Here is a 25,732-nt window from a genome sequence, read left to right as displayed (position 1 = left end):
CAGGCTCTTAGGCCCGGCCCCCACCCTCGGGGAAGGATGAATGGGGCCGAAGGCTGGTGGGACCGCCAGGAGGGCGCTTGCGGGCGGTGCGCGGGGTGTGTACGCGTGTGTGCGCGCGTGGGCACGCACCCCGGCCAACTTACGGAGGTGGAGTTGGTCCTCGCTTGGCCCTGGTTCCGCACCTCCTGCTCCCGGAACTGCAGTCCAGCCAGATGCTTCTCCAGTGCCTCCCAGTCCATAGGGGGCACCGGGGGCTCCTCCGGGACGCACGTCCCGCCGTCGGTGGGCTGAAGGCAGAGGACCCCAGCCGCCGGGCCCCGGCCGCCGCGTCGGCCCCGCGCCGGCTGGGGCTTCTGGACCGCCCGGCGGGGGCCCCGAGAACCGCTGGGCCGGCCGGCCACCACCACCACGTTGCCATTGTGCCTGAGGTCCTGGGGGTCGTGCGGGTGGAGGTTGCCGTTGGGCACAGGAGGCGGCATGACAGTGGTGGCGCCCTTGCGCCCGCCGCCGCGGGTCCTGGCGCTCACGTCCCCCGGCTCCCGGGCCGGACAGCGATCATCCCGGTACCCCCGCTCGTCGCGCTCGTCTTCCTCTTCCTCCTCCTCTCCGTCCTCCTCCGGCGCCCACTCATCAATCACCTTCTTTTGGTAGACCGGGAAGGGCTCCTCATAGTCTTCCAGGGCAGACACCAAGTCCAGGCTGCCCCCCGGCGACGACGAGGATTTGCACTCGGAGCAAGGGGTCACTTTGGTGGAGTTGGACTGAGAACTGGCGCGGCTGCTGCTGCTGCTGCTGCCGGCGTCACTGCCTAGATCCATCCCATCCTCTCGGTAATCCTGGGTGGGGGGGGGGGGAGAGGCAGAGAGTGAGCTGCCGGGCCGAGCCTGCTCCGGCCGCCCGCCGCCCGCCGCGTGCACCCGGCCCAGTGCCCCACGCCCGCCTGGCCGGAGGTGCGCCCCCCAAGGAGGCTTGGGAACCGGAGCCGGCACCAGCCTGAGGCTTCCCTTAGCCCACCCTTCTCACCATACTTCCTCCCAGTAACTAACCCTCAAATTAGCAAAGGGGGTGCCCAGCCATCAGTGCGGACACTTTCCATAAGAGGGTCCCTGGGGCGCGCATGGACTTTGTTGTAACCATTTTGCGCCGGGCGCGCCCCTGCACCCCGCCCCTGCACCCCGCCCCAAGGATTCTCCGAGAATCACTTTCCCAGAGAATTATAATTCTCTGGGGGCGGGACCGAGAAGAGGGTGGGCGCTACTGAATTCGCACCCCGTTCCGGGCGCCGAGACCACCCCCCGCCCCGGCCCCGCCTCGCCCCGCCCCGCCCCGCCCCCGCCGGCGGCGGGGAGCCGGGCTCTGCTCGCTAGCTGAGATTTACTTTCTAAGGAACCGCAGGCACCTCGGAGGTCTCACTCCCGCCTCCGCGCCTCCCTGACCCGCCCCTCCTCGGCTCGCCGGAAGCCTCGGGGTGGGGGGGCACTCTCAGCTTGAGCCGGAGAGGGTGGCTGTCACCGCCCCAAAGGTGTGCGGAGCCGGGGCGCGGCGGCAGTAGCTGCAGGCGCTGCAAGCGCCGCCGCCGCCGCCGCCGCCGCCGCCCTGGGGGAGGGAGGACGCGCCCTCCCGGCGGCGGAGCCGGTCCCGCCACCGAGCATGCCCAGAGGCTGCCGGGCGCGGTGTAGTCCGCTGTCCCGGTTTTCGCGGCAGCAGGCTGGGGCGGGAGGCCAGGCGGGGATGGGGTTGGAAAGGTCGGGAAAAGGCCGAGGGAAGGGGGCCCTGGGCGTTAGGCATGCAGACCCGGCCAATTAACAGGGGCGGCACCCTGGGAGGGTGGTGGATTTTTATCCCCTAGACGCACTAATATTTTCGGGGCGCGTCTCAGGCCCTCTTTTCGGGGCTCCTTATCCTGCGTAAGCCTCCTGGTACCCCAAAGCGCGGGCGCGGCGCATCCTAGCCCACGCGGAAGTCCCCGAGTGATTGGGTGAAGGACCTCGCCCCCCCCCCCCCCACACGCGCACAGACACTAGCCCATGTGGGAGCCCGAAGTGACGTGTGCTCATTGGTCATGCACCATCATTTCCCTTCCACCTTCCTCGGCCACTTCCTCTCCCTCCACCGCCCAGCTCCAGTCGCCTTGCTGGCTCCCCTTCCAAGTTCAGGCTGTGGGCGGAACCTGTTGCTTTAGCTCACGCTTCCTTCCCTCTCCCGGCCGCACGCTGAGGATGACCTCAGAGAGGTGTGTGTATGGGGAATGGAGGGGTTAGGTGTAAGATGGGACTGATACCCGGAATTTTGGAGGAGAATCTGTTCTAAAGGTTCAGGCGAACCTCTAAAGTCCCCTTTGGCCACCTCCAATCAAGGAGACATTAAAGGAGGGGAAGACGTGGATATCAGGTGACCTGCTCCTGGCACGTGCACTGGCTCTGCGCCCTCAAATTTTTCTGGAAAGCGAGTCAAAGAAACATATGCTGGCTTTTTCAGAATACACACTGGTTCCCTGAGTTTGGTATCTCATCTAATTAGGAACAAGTTTCCGTAAAATGAAAGATACCAACATTTGAAAAGCATAGATGAGTCATAGAATACCTTTTCAGGATTAAGAATTTCCTGTGAACCAACCAGTTCTGGCTTGTAAACTGGGAAACTAAGAAATGCCCTCTTCTCTGGTGCTTATGAAAAACATTTAGAACTTAAATGTTCTCACACACAGGCACAAAACTGTGAGGTGATGGATGTGTTAACTAGATGGGGGGGATCCTTTCACACTGTATGCTTGTATCAAATAACCATGGCACACACTTTAAATATTTACAATTTTATATATGTCAATTATACCTCAATAAAGCTGAAAATTTTCAAAAAAGAAAAAGAAAAAAAAACCAGCACTTAATTTTACAAAAGATTGGGGAGAACCAGTTTCCTTGAACTTCCAGATTTGGGCTGTTACTAATTATTCCCAGTGAATTCAAGCCTGGACCAGGCCACTACCCTGGCGTTGCACCCTCCAGATGGAGGAACAGGGGAATGCTTGTAATTCTTTAGTAGGGAGTGGCTGCCACCCTGACATTTCTTCTAGGTCCTAATTGGGACTGGGTGCAGAGACCCTTTGTTTAAGTGACTTCAGTGAAGTGTGACTCTTTCCTGTCCTAGGTAGGCCTGAGCCAGGGAAGATAAACTAATCTTTTAACTTGTCTGGAAGCAGCAATCTTATGAATACAGGAAAAGGGGCCTCTGGTCTGGCCCCTTTACAGCTCTTCTGTAAAACAGGACTGATTATAATTTAAAATGTCTTTTATGGTAACATCTGTAAATAGCGTGCCTTGTGCTCCAAATATGGTTCGATTTTGAGGTTGCTGTGAAGCACTGGGTCAGTTGGCTGCCCTCCTGTGGGATGGAGGTGACTCAGAGTGTTCAGAGATGTGGGTAGGAAACATTGCATGCTGGGAATTAGATAGCTGCTTTTCAAATCACCATGTGATTTGGCAAGGTTTAGGTCAGGAAGAACTCCTCGCTCTGTGGCAGGACACAGATAGATAAGTATTGATTAACTGGGTGATGAAGAAGAGCTGCGGTCTCAGTCCCAATTTTTAAACATTAGGACCTCCTTAGCCACCCACCCAGATTCCCTCTGGGGAGGGAACTCATCCCCCTGCTGCCCAGATGGTCTGTGTTCAGGGGATGCAAAATAAGGCCTTAGAAAAACATTTGGCAAGGTAAATCCACTGCCAAAACTGCATGGCATTTCAAAGCCAAATAGAAACCTCTTTGAATTATCTGTCCTTTTAAATTATTTTTATGACCAGATATTCTGGATCAGATGGGAAGTTACCAGGTTTCCTTTTTTCTTTTCTCTTCATGCAAGGTGCCTGGCTAGCCCAGTTTCCATTCTGTTTCCAGCTTTCCATCTCCTGCCAAGAACTGTCCCATTTTGGAACAAGAAGCCTTGCCAATTCCTAGGCCGGCAACAGTCTACAGATATGTCCAGCAGAATGGAGAGATGATTTGGAAAGTGATTGAAAGGTCCTGTCTTCCTGTTTATAGGACCGTTTCCTCAGGTGAGAAGCTTGGGGCTTACAGACTTAGATTTGTCCCCTGCAGCCTCTGTACATTAGACATCCCAGATGTGAGTCGGAGTGGGTGTCATCACAGACCAGCACCTTCTGCCATCAATCACCAGTCCCTCTTGAATACCCACTGCCCCCACCCCAGTCTAGACTACTCTGTCCAGAAATGACTGAACCGTCTTCCTACTACCTATGTGTATTGTCTGCATGCAGCCAGAGTGCCCTTCTGAAATGCAAATCTGAGCACATCTCTCTGGGCTTCCTCAAAACCCCCTTAGCTCCTCATTGCTCTTAAAGGAACTGCTTCCTGCCCAACCTCCCCCACCTTCTTCTGGCAAATTTCTAGTTATCCTTTAAGTCTAGGCTTAAATGTCACTTCCTCCTGGAAGGCTTCCTGATTCTCTGTGCCCCCCCAAAAGGGATCGGGTATCTTTCCCATGCTCCTGAGATACTCACCCCACTTATCACACAGGCTGAGGTTGCTGTTAATTGCTTATCTTCTCTAGCAGACTCAAGAAAACCATTTTATGTCAAGACTCAGGCTACACATACATATAAAAATACTTAAAAGTTTCATAAAACCCTTATTTTGTAAAATCCTATCCTAATTCATTAAAAACAAATTCTGCCCACATGTCACCATTGACGTCTTATCCCTTGAATGGATCAGGGCTCCTACCATGAACAAATACTCTAAATTCCATGAAGGGAGGAGCTATTTCTATTTCATTCATCGTAACTGGAATGGAATAGAAGCTTCATCGGTATTTGTTGCTGGAATTATTAATAATAACATTGAATTCATTTAATTCTCCAAAACTCTTATGAAGAAACTAGTATCTCCATTTATAGGTATGGATGCTGAAGATAGTGAGGTTAAGTAAGTTGCCTAATGTCAAAAAAGCAGGAAAGCTGGGCGGCATAGCCAGGATTTGGACCCAGGTAGCTTGGCTTCAGAATCTTGGCTATCACTCAGTGAAAGCCTCCGTGCTCTTTGGCCTGCATGCATATGGATAAATTTACCAAGCAAAACGCCAGAAAGCGTCTCCTTCCAGCAACTTCGAAGGAGTCCTCAGTCTCCTCCCCTGCAGAGGCTCCTTGGGCAGTACTTATGTCTGTGCAGAGAAGAAGGAAGCTGGCAAGAGCCGCTGTTCTCCTCTGCTCACATGCGCCCCACCTCCTCAACTGTCAACAAGTTCGGCACTGATGTTCAGCAAGTTGGGGGCCTTAGCTGTGTAAAGGCAGAGTACAGACAGACACCTCAGGAAAGGAAATTCCACATCATTATGAGCTACATGCTTCAAGTTCCCCCCACCACAAATCCTTCCAGAAGATAGCCATCATGAGATTGGGATTTTCAGTTTTGTCATGAACAGAAAACTGGAATAATACTCAAAAGGTAGGGATGAGAGCATGCTTCTAGAGGCCAGTGCTATTTATAGGATTTTAATCTGTGAGGGCGACATGTGAGAAAAGACATGACTGAAATATTTAAATCATAAAGAGCTGGGAAAAAGGTTTATTTCCAAAATTCCCAGACTAATTCGGAAATGATTGCCCCTCACACTGAACCTTCTCTCAGTTGTGGCATTTAGAATAATAAAGAAATAGCTGGCAAAGAGGTTCCTATTTCATCTTTATTACATGAATTACATGCAAGTCACATGCAGTACACAGATGCTCTCCCATTTCACCACCTGAAATTTAACTACATGGGAATGTTTAATAGCACTGTGGGGCCAAGTGTGCTGGATATAGAACATCTGGGCTTAGTTTCCAGCCCAGTCACTAACCAACTTTGTGACCTCAGTTTCCTTATGACAGGGCTAGGCGGCACGATCACGGTGTTAAGCAAATAGTAAGAATTAATTGAACAAATGAATAAGTGAATGAATTAATAGGCTTCTTCCAGCTTAAAGACCCTTTGGATTTCATCCTAGACACTGTGGGAAATACGGTATAAAAATGTCTCTCAATGGTTTCCTCCCCTTCCCTGTTGGGACATAAGAAGTTGGTTCCTCCACTAATTCAAAAGCAACGTCTACATGTCCATTAGGCTCGCTGAATGCATGGTATTTCTCCTGTAGAGCCAACCTTAACTTTTAGTCTGTATGTGTAGATATTTTGGAGATGGAGCCTATATCCAATTTTTTTCTTTCTTTCATTTGCAGAGCTCTATCTTAATGGAAAACATCCCTTAAAAAAACATTAACATCTTAAATGTTTTGATTCTCTAGAAAACCATGAGAGTGCATTTCTTTCCTGCATTTTCCTCAATAAAATTGAAATGGCAAAATCTAGGCAACTCAGCCCTTAAAAGATAGCTCCAATGACCTATTTTCTAAACCTGAAACCAGGACACTTGGCTTGACAGATGCTATAGTGCTTACAAAAACTAGGTGAATGTATGAAATGAAGATTACTCTAAAAAGTCTATAGGCATTGGTGAATAAGGCAACTCTAACTTCAGCATGGGATGGCGTCTTTTTTTCTTTATCAGGGAAAAGTCCCACAGAGGTGTCAGTCAGGACCTCAACATATGGCCACACAGATTGTGCCCTGTCCGGTGGTGCCAGGAGGATTGTGATCTGCACCACAGGTGCCTGCTGGGAGGAACAATTTGGCACCTTTTGCCCAGGTGGCGTTGTAAATGGCACCCCCTAGGGCTATGCAGTGCACAATCTGCACAACAGTACACAGAGGCTCTATTGGTAATCCCATTGGAAGGAAATTTGTTCCCTGTTGATGAGATTGGAAGAGGAAGGCTGCTATTCTTTTCCTAATGAAGCCATACCTCAGATTGGATGGCATTGACAAAAATTCAACTTATTTAAGCTCTCGTCTTTCTTTTTCCAGAAGTTCTCTGTCATCATATTCTACTTTCCTGGCAATTCTTGGGAAAATGCATGTCTGTAAGCAACTCTGAATTTACTTTTTGAGCTTCACTGAAGGGCATACATTACGTAAAAGGACATGTAGGAAAAGCTAGGAAAGTTTGTAGACTCACTGCATGAGCTCAGGGAAGCATTATAATACTGAAACCATGGGCACATGACCCCAGGACGAGCTGAACCACCTCCGAAACTGCATGCGCCTTGTGCTTTGATGTGCGAGGCTTGTCAAAGAGGAACAGCCTCACAGCATGCTCTCGGAAGTAAATACTGTTCTGGTCACTTCTCGACATAACTTTGGAAGTGTTACCAAATCAGAAAATAACTGCTGGCATCGTCAGTGCCGAGAGAGCAGGAGGAATGCATCTGAACGTGAAGGAGGCGGCTTGGTAGAACAGGAGGGAACTCTTCCAAGAGTCTTGGCTCTGCCTCTGACTAGCTCTGCATTTATGGGCAAGGCATTCCTTGCAGCTCGTTAGGCCGCCGGCCTTCTCATGAAAGGAGAGTTGGATGAAATTGTCAGACGTCTCAAGGGTTAGGCAGCTGAGGTAAATGAGGGAAGTAGGCAGCATGGGTGACAGGGAGTTCCAGACTAAGTCACTGAATCACGGGACAGCACAGCACAGCACAGCACAAAGATATCCATATTAAAATTTGGAACAAAACCCATTTTTATCTTTAATTTATCCCTGGATCACCACTTGGACCTCTGCTCTCAGCTCTAGATGCCCAGAATTCTAAGGCTACATGAAAATGAAAGAGTTAGGGAAACCATCCATCTTGGCTTGTATAGGATGGTCCTGCTTTATACCTGTTGTCCTGGCATAATTATGAACAGCACCTTTCTTCCCTCTCAAAAGTGTCCCAGTTTACATGATAAATTATATGATCACTCAAGGTAAGGGGGAATGTGAAAAATGTCCAACTTCACTAGTAATCAAAGAAATGCAATTTCAATAATGAGGTAAGATTTTGCCTATAAAATATTTTAAATTATTTAAAACTATAATACTCAGTGTCAGAATGAGTGTGATCAAAGAAACCGTCATATACTATTGGTGAGCTTATAAATTGGTTGATACAAACTTTCTGGAATACTATTTGATAATACTCTTTGATAAATGTCTTCCTAAAGTTTATACTCCATACCCGTTAATCATGCAACAAGTGTTTATTGAGCACCTACTACATGTGGGAGATATTATGGTGAAAAGACAGGAACGCTCTTTGCCCAAAAGGAAACATCAGTCTAGTGGAGAAACAGACATTACAGGAGAAAAAATGATACACAACAATTTAGATTACAATTTATCATAAGTACCCCAAAAGTAGACTCATACAATGCTGAGGGAGCATGTAGGTGGTATGTGTGTTGGGGATGCATCAGAAAAAGGTCCGGTCAGCGGAAGAGGGAGGGTGTTCAAGGCAGAAGAAACCTCTTAAACAAAGCTTTTGAGGCTGGAAGAAGCTTACCTCCATCGAGTAGCTGCAAGGAAGCCACCAGTTTGGAGCAAGAGAGTGAGGGGAAAAGTGGCGCGAAAAGGGGTTGCCATTAAGATCTTTATCCCAACAACCACTTAAGGTTTGTAAAAGCAGGCTGACATTTTTATTTATTTTTTTAAAAGATTTTATTTATTTATTTGACAGAGAGAGACACAGCGAGAGAGGCAACACAAGCAGGGGGAGTGGGAGAGGGAGAAGCAGGCTTCCCGCGGAGCAGGGAGCCCGATGCGGGGCTCGATCCCAGGACCCTGGGATCATGACCTGAGCCGAAGGCAGACACCCAACGACAGAGCCACCCAGGCGCCCCCAGACTGACATTTTTAGAAATGTTCTCCTTGGCGGAGAATTAAGAAAGGGACAGAAGGACAGAGCAGGACTAGAGTGGATGCAGAGAGACCAAGTAGGAAGCAAATGTGTAGTCCAGGGAGGAGATAAATGTGGCTTAGGTGGGGGTGGCGGAGATGGAGAGAAATCGAAATATTAAAGCTATATTTAGATGAGAGAATTAACAAGACCTGGTGACTGAATAGATGGGGGTGGTGAGGGAGACAGATGTCACTGATGGCTTCCAGCTTCGTATCATAAGCAATTGAGCGGAAAGGTGACGTCTCTTTACAGAAATGGGCAATAAGGAAGGGGGTTTGGTAGGGAGCAGAGGGAGGGAAGATACTGAATCCTTTCTGGACATTTTCTATGTGGGATGGTATAAGACATACAAGTGGAGATGACAAGTAGATACCTGGATGTGTGCGTCTGGAGCTTAGAAGAGAGATCTGGGGCTGGAGATGTAAATATGGGAGAGTGTGTATCTGAATGCTTGGGTGTAGGTGATATCTTCTGCAGAGAGAGAGAGAGTAAGAAGAGTAGGCCAAGTTTCTAGCCCCAGGAACTCCATCATTTACAGAGCTAGAAGAAGAACCAATTTGTAAGAAGGACAAGGAACAGAATGGGGGGAGGAGACAATAGTTACTCTTTTAAAAATCTAGCCTAAGGACACAGAGATGAGGATCTAGATTTATGCATAAAGACGTTCATTGTGGCATTTCCAATAGTGAAAAATTAGCTTCAACCTAAATGTCAAAAAATGGTAAGATGTCTAAATAAATTGTGACATATTCATTCTGTGGAATAAATGCAGTCAAACAAGACGCTTTTGAAAATTATAACATTAAATGAATAAAAGAGGATATACTATCACACATACAACGTGACCCATATTTTGAAAAATTAAATGTTTATATGCTTAGAAAAAGATGTAGCCACATGTTAACAGTGGTTAATGATAGACGGTAATATTGCAGGTGATTTTTTACCTTTGTATCTATTTGGATTTTTCAAATTTTTTACAATAGTCACAAAATGGGTAGTAATATTTTTATGAAACAAAGAAAATTATGCATATTTATTTTACTTAAAAGGAATGGCTCTGAATTGTTGAAGAATTCCATTAAAAAAATTGTTCAGGGGCACCTGGGTGGCACAGTCAGTTAAGCCTCCAACTCTTGGTTTCAGCTCAGGGTATGATCTCAGGTTCATGAGATCTAGCTGGGGGGTGGGGCACTGCGCTCAGCTGGGAGTCTGCTTGAGTTTCTCTCTCCCTCCTCCCCCTCTGCCCTTCAACCCCCCCAAAACAAACAAATAAATCTTTTTTTTTAATTGTTCAGATGAGCTAGAATTTATTTGTATAAAGTCTGTGATGAATCCTTTTATAAAACAAATAATTTTCTGATTCCATAAATCACTTACTAGTTTGAAGTTTTTGAATGTCAGATTTTATTTCAAAATAGAGATTGGGTCAGCACACTTTTGAAAAAAGGTTTGGGGTTTTAATGGACTGTAACAGGGGTCAGCAAACTTTTCTGTAAAGGGCTAAATAGTAAATATTTTTGGCTTTGTGGGTCATATAGTCTGCAGCATTTTTTTAAATCAAGCCTTTAAAAATGAGCTCTCAGGCCATTTAAGGGTAGGCTGCAGGCTGCATTTGGCCCACAAGCCATAGTTTGCTGACTTCTGGACTGAAGGATGAATGCACAAGAACAATGCATAATACTTTTCATTAAAAGCTAACATAATATTGGGACTATAGCTAGGTGAATCTTCAATTATTAGAGTACTAGAACCAGTTTGGGTTTGTTTTCAACACGAAGCAGAATAAGTGGAAAAGGTCTAAAGAAAACGCTTTTTTTAAATAAAGTTTATATGTCTTTAGCAGAAAATTGATCCTATACAAATATGCCAAGAAATTGGTATTTTTCACCTAGGAAGTCAAAGCTAAAGGAAAATTTATATATTTGTAAAATGAGAATCCTTTCATATTTCTTCGGCAATCTTAGATTGTTGGTGTTATGAGGGGACTGTTGTTACATATGGGAATCTATTCACTTGTTCTACTCACATTCTGTTCACCATGCCACAAACCTGGGGGCCATCCTTGTTCCCCTCGCCCTGACCTCTCCTCCTCCAGCATCAAATGTACTTAGTGCTGTTAGTGGCCCACGCAGGCCCCTGTTCCTGGCCACCACACCTAGCCCCCAGCTGATGTGAGTACTGGCTACAAAGGCTCACAGCTATCCTCTATGGGGCAATTTATCCATCTGCCTTCATCGAGCCAAGCGTACCATCTGATCCACATCCTGCTTGGCATTTCCCCCTTCCCCTATCCTGCTTCTCTCACGTCCTTATAGATTTCTCTCCCAGTAAACCACCTGCATCCAAATCCCTCTCTCAGGCTCTGCTTCTAGAGAACCTGACCTAAGACACCACTCTTGGCGAATCTACTTCCTAAATATATTTGACTTTCTGACCACTCTATCTGCTTGGAGAAAGGGTACTGGACCACATCACACTAACAATTGTATTCCAAACTATGAAGAAATTTCAAAATTTAATGTATGATGTCAGTAACTTTTATGAATACGAGGAAATGGTTCTTAGAAAATTATGCATTAATGATCTGATAAAAACACCATAAGGATAGACAAAGAACTTGGAAGAGGTTTAGCTTTCAATTGACAGCACTATATAGAATTATTGCTAATATTATTAGTACCAGTGAGTGGAAATAGCTGCATCTCCAATACTATCAATTTTGCTAATTGTTACTGCTTATATTTTTAAAATTACACTAATAACTAATAGCCTATAAATAATCTTCTGTTATAAGACCTTTCCTTTTTATTATACTATAATAGGTTCACTGATGCTTAGTATGATGTGACTATTTGCTGACTCTGAAGAATACCTTTCTTAGGATATGCATATGTGTTCAATTTAACTTCTCAATTACAGCTACGTTAAAACCTTCAAAATTAGGTTTGCAAAACCAGGCTCTGTTCAAGCAGTGGCGCCTGACTGACTTGTGACCTCCTGCTCTATTGCATTCTGGCTAATGATTCACAATACCCTTCAAGAATAAGCACCAAGGAAATCAGAGGGTTTTGCATGGCTCGTGGGGAAATGTTCACCCAGTACCTAGCAGTCTGAGGACTAGACCTCGTGCAGGGTGAGAGCTGAAAGCACCATGAACACAAATCCACGCAACAGTCAGGGAGATGATGTGCGAAAGCGGAGCATTTTTCCAATGGAATGTCAACAGTTTTTCCCAACTCCATCTAAAATGATTCCTCTCTTCACTTCCATTCTGGAAGTAGGAAATTAGCCACTTCTGTGTTTTGTCAATGAAATACAATTTGCTTCAAGTTATTCATAATTGTAACCGGTAAATTTATTATGAAGAACAAAGCAGACCATTCTTGGGCTTAATAATCACTGAAACGGTTTCATGTCAGCCATTATTGGTAAATAAATTACTCAGCAAGAGAGGCTAAAATGCTGTTTTTCTCCTCCTTCCTTCATGGAGAATTGGTTAAAAACAAAACAAAATAGAAACCTCTCAGTACGCTGTTATTTAAATAGCGGCAAGTCTAGATTATTTCAATACCTGTAATGAGTCTATTTCTTAGGAATTTCTTTTCACTCTCATGAAATGACTTCAGTGAGTTATAGCCACATTCCTCAACCTGAGCAGAGGCATAATTGCCCAAATACCTCTCCCATGCTCCGTGGAGGAGACAGGCTCTCCCTTAGAAGCACACAGCGCTGGGGGGGAGGGGAGTGTTTGGCCTGAGCTCACAGGTGGGGCCAACAGGCAGTATCTGGTTCTCTCCAGTCAGGCCAAGTCACAATCACTAGGCTACCACCTCAAGGATTTTGTCACACTATATTCCACCTGTACTCCTATTTACATAATATTTTTCTTTAAATCAATTCATTTTTAAATCCATTCAAAAGAGAAGCTTTATATCACTGCATTTTATCGATTTTAAGCACGCTTTTAAAAATAATTTTAACACCTCTGAAATTGGGATGTGTCTTAGAATCAGTAGCATCTTGCAATTAGAATTAGCAGCATGTCTGCTGTTCTTTAGTAGCATATAAACTAATGATGTGTTTTACATATCAATGGTACATTAGGGTTGATGAAATATAGTAAATTCTATAAAAACAATATTATTAAACTTGTAAAAATGAAAAGTAAAAATGCCAAACAAAAATTAGAATAAGTCAAATTGACATATAAAATGTATGGCTAAGAATAACTTTCTTATTGAGAGAAATGGCATTTTTTAAATCAAAATAGCTAGATATCCTAATTGATGGTTTCAGACAAAGATGAGGATCCACATCAATGAGACAAATCTGTCAGTTTCTATGTTAACCCACACTAAAAATCTGAACTTACATGAGGATACAGTTGGACAGCTCAAAAGATATTTCACTATTTCATCTGTAACATATAACATATTTAACAGTACATACACTCTGCAACTGCAGGAAGTGACATTTCAGTATATCACTGAATAAAAAACAGAGGTGCCTATGGAATTCAGTGTTTGGGAGTCCCTCCCTCTTGGTGTTATTCCTGGCTGTCTATACTTCTAATGGGCCTGGTCGAGGGTTCAGTTACTGAGGGCTTGGAACATCGATGATTATGTTGGAGCACCTTGCCTCTGGTCTATGAGGTCCAGGTAAAGTTGATTACCATGGCACTACCTATATTTGTTTCATCCTAAGCAATATTCTCTGTGATATCACAGGTTTTATGTGCTCATTTCCCCCTCCTCAAACATACATGAATATAAATACAAGCCCATCAGAAGACACTTGTCTGAGTATCACCTAGAAATTATTGTGTACCACACTCTGGGAAACAGTCACTTGGAAGAAGCACCAAATAGGAAGGGCTCAGCAGAAATAGGGACAATTGGGTTACAGCCAGAACCAGATGGGTCAGGTGGGTTAAGAAAGGCAGTTAGGAGGCAAAGACTGCCCAGGGACTGCCCAGGACCAAGAGCTTTGACCTAGAGCCCTACCTGTTAGGGAGGGAGGTGCTACCTTAAGGAGATAACAGCACTCATTTATCCATTCTTCTGTTCATTCAATTACTCATTCATTCAAAGACCTACTGTGTGCCAGGGACTGGGTTGGACTTTAGAGAGAAAGAGTTGAAAGAGGTCAAAGAGTTTACAGTTTAGAAAGGAAACAAAGAATATCCATGATTTCATTTGGGTTTCAAAGTATTTGGGAGGGCATGGTCAAAGAGTGCTATGAAAGAAGATACTGGAGGGAGCATTTATCTCAATGTGGACAGCTCAGGAAAGCCTTCCCAAAGTAGTGATGCTCAAATTGAGTTTTGAGGGACAAACAAAAGTTGCAGAAGTTCCCTAGGGGCCAACCGATGAAAGGACATTCCAATCTCAGGGAATAGTATCGTCGAAAGTTTGGAGGTGTAAGAAAGCATGGTCTCTTACCTACAAATAAAATAAATTTGGTATAACTAGAAAAGACAGTGTGAATATATACAAGAGAATAGTAGAGAAGAGGCTAGAAATGGTAGGAAAGCAAGAGCTGGACGTGAAAAATACTAAACTTGGATTTGAACTTGAAATTGATAGGGACCTGAAGGGCTGTAAACCGGAAATGGCTGGATTATATATGTGTTTTATGTTTTGACTGATGTTGAGAAAAAGTGAATTCTGTATCAAAACATAGCCTGAAAGCCTTAGCTAGAGTGCTAAACAGTACACAAGAGATCTGCATCATTTTAGAAAAGACTTGAAATATAATCAAGGGATAGTGGGCTGCTGACAAAGAGTAGAAGTGCATATCATTACCATCGCAGAGGTGAGGCATTGGACAAGTCAAACACCAGCACCAGGAAATGTTCCAGGTGAGAACGAGAGTTTGGAAAGAAAGGAAGAGGAGAAGCAAGTGCTAAACTTCACAATGAATTTAGAAGGATGGCTGAACCAATAAATGACAATGACAAGGACAGCTGGAGTTCTAAGATAATTCATAGGATCGATTCTGTATCCATCTATATTCTTTTGATTCTTTTAAAAATAAATTTTTTGAATGTTTGAAACACTTCAAACATTTACATAATTGAAAAGTATAATGAAACCTCACGTGCCCATCACCCAGCTCTGGCAACTATGTACCCATGGCAATCTTATTTCCCCTATAACCCTCCATACTCCCCCCACCCTCCCTAGATTATTTTGAAGCAAATCTCAGACATCATATTATTTGAAAACAATGGTCTTTTTTTCTTGACCCAAATCTGTGTTGGAACCACAGGATATGATGCATCTTGTACTGTGGCTAATTAGAAAAACACTGAAAATTAACAAATACAGAAGCAAAGTCTACCTAATAAACAAATAAAATATAAGACAATATGAAAATGATTATCAGTTATTTAAAGAAAGGGGTAGAATAGAATAATTTATAAATAACACTAATTTGGTAAACAAGGTTACTAGCAAAATCTTATGACATGAATTAAACTATGAAGTTAAATACATGAGCAGGAAACACAAGAAAATTTAATTTAAAAATGTGTAAAGCATCGAAGAAATAAGCTATGAAATAACTACGAGAAGAGAAAGAAAAACCTGAAAGCAGAAAGAGACCTGGGCTGAGGGTGGGATTGGGAAGCAAATTAAGTGTAAGTTCAAATATAGTCTAGCCCATTTAAAAGAGATCCCAATCAATTTCCCCATTCTGTAATTACTTACGGAGCACCTGCTGCATGCAGGGCGGTGTTCACTGCTCTGGAATGTCAGGTGCCTTTAGTAAAACCATCTCTGCTGCTTGAAGAGGAGGCAACAAGTGACCTGGGGGCAAGCAGCTGCATCTACCTGATTCTGCCTGAACCTCATCCAGATTCTTAATAAACACCTGGCTTCTTGAGACATGGAGGCAACTGGAAGGGGTTCAAAGAAGTGGAACAGAAAATGATTAGAGGAAGAGATTGATTTTAACAGAAAGATCAAAGGAACCAAATATAGGGAACTTGGCTAAGCTAGGGCTCAAGAAAAAAAATGAGCTATGTGAGGCATGTAAAGAGTGAAGCAAAATAAGAAATACTGAGCTGGTGCACAGAGCATAACGGAGAGCCCTAGCATGGGCAGCAGCACGGGGAAAGGCAGGCAGAAGGCAGGGCAAGCTGCTTACCGCCCAGCGCGATCCCATAGCCCCACTGAATACATTCTGATGTTAAATAGGCTTCTGTCCAATGGCCACCTTGTGTTAGAACAATAGCTTCCAGAGAGTACACATTTTTAACCTTTCAGCTTTGGAAAAGAAAGTGTGCTAAATCACTCCTGCCCTGGCCAGCAGGATGGGGTGGGGTGGGGGGGCACACCGGGGATTTATTTTCTCTCCAGTGTAATTCGTAGATAAGTTCTAATGCTCCTTACTCCCACAGTTTTCCTCAGTCAGCAAAAATTTTACCAGGGAAGGCAGAGAGATAAAGAAGGAGAGAGGAGAGATGGGGGGGGGAGAGGGAGGGGGGAAATGGTGGGGGGATAGAGAGATTGACATCTGTACTGGTTTTATGGTTTCTGTTTTAAATTTTCACTGAAGGTCTTATTGGCTTTATTTGGACAACTGTTTTTAGTTCCCAGTTTCTTTCAGACATTGGGTCTCCATTTATTGGAGGGAGTTAACTTTATCTCTTTACCTTAAAATATATCATACATACAAGGCAGGATATAAACGCATATATGCACAGTTTAAGGAATAATGATAAAATGAACAGCCTTCCCCACCTTTCCATTTTAAGTCAGATCATTTTGGCATCCTTGAAGCCCTCTGGGTATCCTACCTTGATCACATTTTTCTGCCTCTCTCTCCCACTTCACGACACTATCTTAAAATTTAGCTTAATCCCTTGCCTTTCCTTATGGTTTAACTGTAAGGTATTGTTGAGAGTTTGGCTGAGTTACCCCATGGTATTGCTGCCTCGTCATCCATTTTGTTGGCCAGGTGGCCTGTGCGGCTTCAACTGGCACTAGCTCCTTGGGGCAATCACGTGCCCTGGCTAGCAGCCCCCAGAGTCACAAGCAAATGTATGCTCCTGATATGACACCTCTAATAGCCCTTGTGGTCAACAGCCTCCCCTGCTTCTCAGGGGCTTTTCCTGGTGTGCCCCTTAGATAAGACCCCCTGGAGCTTACCAAAAATCTGCTCTTTTTGGTTTGAATAAGGGTTAGTATTGTCATTAAACCTATAGTTAAATACTCACCACTGTCCTCTCCCCCGCCCCCAGGACAGCACTAATAAGGGCCAAAGGGATTTGCTGCTTTTTTTTTTTTAAGATTTTATTTATTTATTTGACAGAGAAAGAGACAGTGAGAGAGGGAACACAAGCAAGGGGGAGCTGCAGGCTGAGGGAGAGGCAGACTCCTGTGGAGCAGGGAGCCCAACGTGGGGCTCGATCCCAGGACCCCGGGATCATGACCTGAGCCGAAGGCAGACGCTTAACGGCTGAGCCACCCGTTGCAGGCGCCCCGGGACTTGCTTCTTTACACAGTGGACAGGAAAATTAAAAATCATTGAGTTCATAACACCTGTTGCTCAAGTTGGAAACGGGGCTTAGGAAAATGGATGGATGAGCCATACATGGCCCATCACTGTGATGAAGTGGAGATGTTCGTTATTCTTCATCTTGTGGACAGTATCTTGGAATTCAGTATCCTTTGGGGACAGCACTATCGATGCCACACTTTTAGGGGCAGTGTCATCTTGGCCTAGCCCTGGGGTGGATCCAGTGGCAGCATCTTCTCCTCAGTGTCTGGTTCAAGGAAGAGGCACATTCAACTGTGCTTCCCTTTTCCTTTTGGCGCCCTTCCTTCCTTCCTTCCTTCCTTCCTTCCTTTCTTCCTTCCTTCTTTCCTTCCTTCCTTCCTTCCCTCCCTCCCTCCCTCCCTTCCTCCTTCCTTCCTTCCTCCCTTCCTTCTTCCCTTTTAAGACTTATTTATTTGAGAGAGAGAGAGCAGGGGGCAGGGGTAGAGAGAGTCTTAAGCAGACGCCACGCTGAGCACAGAGCCCAATACTGGGCTCGATCTCACGGCCCTAAGATCACGACCTGAGCGGAGACCAAGATTCAGTGGCTTAACTGACTGCACCACCCAGGCACCGCTTGACCCCTTTCTTGAGCCCGAAGCACTTGTGCATGGTGCTTCCTGGTTAGGCCGAACTCATCAAACATTTGGCCACTGCTCAAAGTTTAGACAATGTGCCCTATCTCAATCCCCTCAAATCCAAACTCCTGGAACTAAACCAGGCTTAGGTTTGTCCTATTCCAGGCCACCTCTGCTGTGAGTCCCCACTCCCTCCCTTCTCAGCACCACCCCTGCAAGGCTTAACTGTGTTAGTAATTTGGCTACACAAGGGGTTTCATCCCACATGGCCCTCCCTAGGTTCTTCAGCAATTATGAGGCCATGGAGTTTACAAGTTAAATAAGTGAAGGATCAAAGCTTTTAAAGACAGGATGCAGGCAGTTTTAAACTTTCTGATTTTTTTTTTTCCGGGAATAGCTTAAAGAGGCATGAAGTTATAGAGAGAGACATCTGGAAATTTCTACTCAGCATTTTTTTTTAAATTGGGGTAGAATTGGATATAACATTTTATAAGTTTTAGGTATGCAACATTATAATTAGACATCTGTATACACTACCCAGTGATCACCAAATCTACTTGCCATCCACCGCCATACAATTGACCCCCTTTACCCACCTACTCAGCAATTTTATACTAGCTCTTTATAAATATAAGACATTCCATAAAGTCTAAGTAAAACTCTAGTATTTCTAAAATCCTGTGAAACTGGTATAGCTCAGTGGAGATACAGGGTATTAGAAGCTGTGATACCTGCAAATTATTGCTACAATATCTAAAATTCCCTCTTTCTTCTCTCTCTCTCCCTTTCTCTCTCTTGCTCTCTTTCTCTTTTTAATTCTAAGAAGTCCAGGATGTTATGGGCAAAATATATGGCTTTTAGCAAAAGCTGGCTCTTGAGCTTTGAATTGGCTTGGGCTCATTCTTCTCTATTTTTATATCCTCTCTTTCCATTCATTCAACAACAAGCATTTATTGAACATCTAATAAGTGTCAGGTATAGTGCTAAGCACTGGAGATTCTTTTTTTTTTAGGTTTTATTTATTTATTTGTCAGAGAGAGAGACAGAGAGAGAGAGAAAGCACACAAGCAGGGGCGGGTAGCAGGCAGAGGGAGAAGCAGGCTCCCCGCTGAGCAAGAAGCCTGATGTGGGGACTCGATCCCAGGACCTTGGAACTATGACCTGAGCCAAAGGCAGACGCTTAACCGACTGAGCCACCCAGGTGTCCCAGCACTGGAGATTCTAAAGAAAAACAAAACTATGGCATTAGTGACTCTCTTCAGAGGAGCTTAAGAGCTACTAGAGGGACAGAGATGTGCAAAGAAAGAAAGAAAAGCGATAATGGTCTAGTTGTGTTAAGGGAGCCAATGGGGACAGCATGAAGAAAGTTATTAATTCAGAAGAAGAAAGAGAAATAGGACTTGGGGAGGTGGATGGTTTGGTTTGCAAGAGGTCTTAGGGAAGCAGTGAAGACCTTGAGCTGAATTATGAAGTACGGTCTCAGAGCCCATCAGAGTCTGAAAGAACTTTTGATCAACCCTGCATCTCAAGTTCAAGAAGGTGACCCTCTCCAAATTTGCATGGCTAGTTGGTAGCTGGGACAGGACTTACTAGCACAAACCATTTGCTCTTTCCTTCCTTATACATGATTCTGGTTTCCCCTTCTGGGGCCGGCAGCAAAGTGGCCCACCCCTTGCAGGATGACACGTGTGCCCAGAGATGAAGGCAGAACTTCCTCCTCCTAGGCTTTTCCAGGCAAGTGAGATCACTTGATATTTTATTTCCTGGGAGCCTGGCTTATCGTGATTGGGTGATGGGTTTAAAGATTTAATTGGGGAGGGTTCCTATCTGGTTTCTGATTTTCTTCTTCACTTTCATCTAGAAATTGGCAGGCAGGATGTGGTCGGGAAGGACTTGGCTTCATTAGCTCCAGCTGGAGGCTGTGGCGGATTGTTCCACCGGTCCCACATCCGGTCCCCTGTGTTCTTTGGCGACTACCCTCCTCTGTTCTCAGAACACAAGATGCTGGTGGGAAGACCCACTTCCTGACTTCCACACTCAGTGAAACCATTACTGGTGTGGGTATGGTCTCCAGCCAGCTGCCTCCTCTGGTTCCTCCAGCCAGTCCCTTCGGGTCAGCCTAGAAGCCAAGATGCTCCCCGCCCCGCCCCGCCCCAGTACATGAGAGGTGGGTTCCTCTGGAGATGAACCCTGGAGCATTCTGGGGGCCACTTGCAGTGGGGGTGCAGTGAGAAGAGATGGTGATGAGGAGAGAGAAGATAGCAGTTGGGGGGATTCACTAAAATTCTGGAAGCTGAACTGCCTTTGTGGGGGAGGAGCTGATGCACCTGAAGACTATCTGCAAGGCTTTACTGCTCAGGTAAAATTAGGACTGCAATGCCTGCAATCTCTTCAAGAGATTTTGATGTTCACTTAATGTTTCTCTTTCAGCAGAATAAATGTAGATTTGGTCCCTGTTATTCACGCAATTAGGCACTGGTTTTGTAAAATGACATAGGTAGGCTAATTCCTATTGACCCTTCAGAGAGAGAAATCATATATTGTTATTCAAGAAGCACATGTAATTTTATCTCTTTTTAAAAGCCCAAATCAAATAGATTACCTTTTTGAGCTATGAACCACTCGAAATGCACACGGATCCGCAAGGTTAAAGAGCAAGGTCTACTGTCATTTGGTGCTGCAAAGGTTCTCTTAAACGAATATAGAGGAAACCAGCTGATTCTGGAACTGAAAATCTCTTTCAAAAAAAAAGGATAACATAGGTGTGTCACAGAAAACAGCAGTTTGCATTTAGCTAGCAGTCTTCTTGAAGGTGAAAATTATTCCCCAAACTCCACCATTCCAGCCCTGCCCAGGCCACCATCATGTCTACTTTGGATTATTGAAAGAGCTGCCTACTGACCATCCCTGCTATCACCTTTGTCCCTATAGGATTGACTTTTCACTCGGTAGCCAAAGTGATCTTTTAAAGATCATTTTTTTCAATGAATCGTGGAACACTACATCAAAAACTAATGATGTAATGTATGATGATTAACATAACATAATAAACTAAAATAAAAAAAGAAAAAAAGATCATTTTTTTAAAAGGTTACAACTCTTCAATAGCTTCCCAATGTAGTTAGGATACAAGTCAAACTTCCTATCTGGGCCTTAGAAGGCTCTCGGGATTTCTCAATAGGAACAATATCTGCAGCACAGCATGAGCAGGTCAAGTCTCATGTGAGTCCATCCCAAGCAGTGCAAGATGTTAGCATCCCTGGTCCCTGCCCATTAAAAGTCAATTGTGGTCTGTGTTCAACTCCAGCATTTTGCATCCAAATCACCACCTGCATATCTTCAAACACCCTCCAGTCAGGGTTGGGGGGGTCCCATCACCCCAAGCTGAAAACCCCTGTTAGCTTACTTGATCTGGCCCCTGCTTACCTTCAACCTCAGGATCTTTGCATAGACTGTTCTCTCTGCCTGGACTGTTCCACTCCCAGCCTATCCATGTTTGGCTCTTTTCCACTTTCAAGTCCTAGCTTAAATGTTACTTCCTCAGAAAGGCCTTCCTTGACCACCACCTAAAACAGCAACATACACATACACACTCTCACCATGCACACTTACCACCATACACAATTTTCTTTTTATTTGTTTACTCTCTGTCCCTCCTTCTAGAACGTAAGTTCTATGAGAGCAGTCTGTTTTGTTTGCTGCTATATCCCAGCACCCAGGCATAAATTTTTATAAATATCTATTGACTGAATAAAATAGATGCCATGAAGTTATATGTCATTTAATCACATACATAATAAATGTTAGGAAGAAGCAGAAAAACATGATCAAACTCATTTTTCAGATAAAGCACTGAGATACTAAAAATAACAAATCCCACACTGAATATGAATGATGGAGGGAGGAACAAAACTAGAAATGTCATTACCTCCTTATTAAGTCACAGTGGATTATTCAGTATAAGGCAATCCACTAGAGAGGTCACACAAAAAGACACACAACATACAAAGTCCATAATTAACAGAGTTCCCTTGTCCCCACTACTTTAAAGTTAAATGCCCATGTAATGACCACTATCTATATAGCAGTTGCATTTCATTTTACTTTACAGGTTATTATACCTTCTGAAATCTAGGCTCAAAGACTTAGCTTCACCTTCAGAGAAGGGGAGAGAAAAGGAAATATAAGTTTTATTGTTCCCTATGGAACAAATTTGAATACTCATCTCTCATCTAATTCTACTAACTAACAAAACTGATCCGTGAATGAAGCATAATGTAGGAATGGCAAATACACGGCACCCATGTTGCCCCTCTCCACTCCTGCACCCTCAGCGTGTGTGGCTCACTGATTCCAGAACTCCCTCCCGCTGAGCACCCAGTCCACGTGGGACGGTTCAACCCAGTGCTCCAGGCAGCTGCTCCCAATGTATCAGAGTTGACATACAAGTTAAACATCTATTGCCAGCCTTGGAATAGCGGAAAGAGCCGATCTTTCCAGATAAATCTGAGTTTAAATACCATATCTGTTTTTTGTCACTTATGAAGCCTTGGCTTTTTACCCTCTTTCTGTTCGTTTCATGTTATCAGACTTGTAGGGTTGTTGGGGAAATTACAAATAATGGATGTAAGGTGTGTAAGCACAGTGCTTGTTACAATTAGAATTCAATAAATAGTAATATTTAACTGTGGTTAGGAGAAGGCTCTATTTCACTCTCAAGAATGGAGCAGGTATAATTTTGGAAGATGGGAGGGGTGCAGGTCACTAGAAACACTAGAGTGAGATTTAGCATTGGACTAGAGGAGTGGTTCCCAAAGTAGTTCCCAGATCACCTGTGAACTTGTTACAAATTGCAGATGTTCGGGCCCCAGCCCAGACCTACAAATCAGAAGCTCTGAGGATGGGTCCCAACATTCTGTGTGCTAACAAACTCGCCAGGTAATTCTGAGGCACACTGTCTCTACTTTAGGAACCACTGCGATTAAGAGAAGGACAGGGAGGGAAAATAGAGGTGATGATGTCAGGGGAGAAGAATGTTTGCTCACCTGGTGATTAATTAGAGAGGTATCAAGGAGTGCTGCCCCTCAAAGAGGCTGTGACCCTATCAGCACCACCCCCCACCCCCAGTGGCAACTTTCTCCAGGCAGGCCAGCAACTTGCCATGATACACAGGACGGAGCAGAGCACGCTAACAGAAAATGGGCTTGTATTACCAAGTTAGTAAAGGGGTAACTTCCCAAAGGCAGCCCCAGCGCAGGTAGACAATAGAACTGAACTTGAAAGGCTCTTTCCTTGAGCAGAGGTAGGTGGCCATTGGTTTTGGTAATTTTGGACGCAGCTTTGATTGAGGGCAAGAAGTTGGTCTAGACACTTCCTCAAGCTTCCCCAGCTTGGCAATTTCTTGAAAAAACTGCATCTGACAGCTCAGGGTGAATGGGGGTTGGGCGTGGGGGTGGGAGGAGGTGTGTCGAGAGATGCAACTCCACCTGCTGCATCTAGACCACTTACTTTCCCCCATGCCACCTCCTTCTTTCAGACACACAAGTGCTTCCCATGCAGCCGAAAGTTAAAAATATTTTTTTAAAGAACATAATCGGGCCCCTGGGTGGCTCAGGCGTTAGGCGTCTGCCTTCAGCTCCGGTCATGATCCCAGGGTCCTGGGATTGAGTCTGGCATCGGGCTCCCTGCTCCGCGGGAAGCCTGCTTCTCCCTCTCCCACTCCCCTTGCTTGTGTTCCCTCTCTCGCTGTGTCTCTCTCTGTCAAATAAATACATAAAATCTTAAAAAAAAAAAGAACATAATCAATCTGAGGTCCTGTTTCCAAAGTTAACCCCTGCAGCAAGATCTAGATTGCCTTATCACCTACTTCTCTTCCATTCCACCTCATTAGAAACTTAAGTTTTCATTAAAAATTTAATTTACACATCCTTAGACACATCCTCACTTGCAGAATGTTCTAAAGGGTAAAGACAAGATCTAAGGCCAGTATCTTATTAAAGTACAAGGAGCATCTTGTTAGAGACTATCAGACACTCATCTCCAACATAATTATTGAGCACCTACACTGCCAACTTTCCTGCCTTTCCCACAATTGTGTGCATACATATCATTATCATTTCCATAACGCAGCATGTAGAATGGAGGCTCAGACACAGCAAGGAACTAGCCCAGGGTCCCACAGCTACTTTAAGTGGCCAACTGTGGATCCTAAACACCAGTGTCCTGACAGAGGTGGTAGTGAATCCACAACTAGAAGATCGGCTATAGGGGCGAACTGACCTTAATTTAGTTAAGATGACAGTTGCAATTCCCAGCTGATGTATGCACTGTGATCTGTACTTCCAATGGAATGTTTCTGCTGCTGAAATTGATCACCACCTTTCCAAACTGGTGGAGAGAATGTTTTCATTTTAAAAGTATGTTATACACAGCCCTCTTGCCAGTAAGGTACACTGTTCTTGGCTTGAACAACGAAAACTGTAAAATTAACACTACCCATGTTCTTAATGACAGCTGTGTGAATGTGTTAGGAGATTTTACCAAAAAATAGCAATTGGTTATTAGAGAAACACTGGAAACAGGTGCCTCATAATAACAAAAAAAATCTTTCAAAAATGCTTTTAAACTTTCTTTTGGATAAATTACCTTTGCTGAGATTCTAAGAGGGCTTGCTATTGTTCTTCAAACATACAGAATATTTTTATACCAAAGGAAACCAATCAACTGTTCTTCATATCTCTGAACACAAAATACGTGGAAGTGGGTTTGCTTTAAGAAGAACTTCCCATGAACCTGGTTAATAAATAGGAGTGGGTTTCCTAGGGAGATGGGCATCCTTTTTTGTAGGAGGGTAGGAAGAGGGGGTGAATTAACTATGGTTCTAAAGTTGTTTTGTGGAGCTGGTTTCCGTTCTCATAACACATTTCCTCCCACAAGGAACAACATAGTTTCCTAAGTCATAGAAAAAGGAAAAAAAAAATCACATTTATGGAGGCTCCTGGGTTCAGGTTCCTCTAATTCTTTTGACATTGTTAATTATCTACTCTCTTTACAAATAGGGAACCAAGGCTCAGACTGGCGGTGTAACTTGCCTAAGGTTATAGAATAAATGAAGGGACTGAAAATGTAACCTGGATCTGTTCAATTCCAGTAACTGATTTCTCCACTCCACTGAAAGTCCCTCCCAATAAGGCACAATTTTAAGGGTGAGAAAACTGAGGCACAGATAAACTAAAAAGCTTGCCTGAAGTTGTAAAGTCAATATGAGACTGAAGGTCACTGTGTGACATGTTCAGGAAGCCACATCGTTTTTTTTCCTTTTCCATGCCTTGATTTAGCTTATGAAAGATCACAGTATGTTACTTTGAGAGATTTTCCAGCTTTGGGCTTGGGCTTTTGTTTTTCTTGGCAGCATTGATATTTGAAAGCAGTATATTTGACACTGCTTTCTGGATTTAGCTTGATACAAAATGAAGCAAAGTTAGACCCACGCACCCTGCTTTCTTCCAAATTGTGAACGCGAACGCATTAACTTTTTGCTCAGGACACCAGCGTTTCCGAAGGAGTAAGGCCCAAGTGGAGTCTTGTGATTTTTCAGGATCAATAGATCTTGCTATTCAGCAAGTGATAATCACCATTTTGCCCACCCATCAGAAGTGAGAAGAGAGGAACACTTGCACTAAAGAACCCCTGTTGATAAAGCAATCTTTTTTCATGAACATTCTGTCTTCAGAAAACAAGGGATAGAGCACTTGTTAATAATAAAAATAATTCATCAGTGAATACTCAG

General features: G+C 44.3%; 1 protein-coding gene across 6 annotated transcripts in view; it reads right to left on the bottom strand.

The window, feature by feature from the left end:
• Nucleotides 1-25,732, bottom strand: part of LOC113916508 (schwannomin-interacting protein 1) — an 854,544-nt gene that overhangs the window by 118,153 nt on the left and 710,659 nt on the right. For 4 of the 6 annotated variants that reach the window (XM_027582977.1, XM_027582979.1, XM_027582978.1 and 1 more), the window contains one exon: nt 144-836. In XM_027582977.1, the coding sequence (XP_027438778.1) occupies nt 144-836 (693 nt within the window). Of the gene's footprint in view, nt 1-143; nt 837-1,046; nt 1,245-24,222; nt 24,314-25,732 lie in introns of those variants that run through there. The other 2 variants (XM_027582982.1, XM_027582981.2) reach the window with 2 other exon arrangements.

The sequence above is a fragment of the Zalophus californianus genome, chromosome 1 (assembly GCF_009762305.2).
Source record: "Zalophus californianus isolate mZalCal1 chromosome 1, mZalCal1.pri.v2, whole genome shotgun sequence".
Taxonomy (NCBI): Eukaryota; Metazoa; Chordata; class Mammalia; order Carnivora; family Otariidae; genus Zalophus; species Zalophus californianus.
Note: the sequence above shows the minus strand (reverse complement) of the source record. Positions and strands in the feature narration are given on the sequence as shown.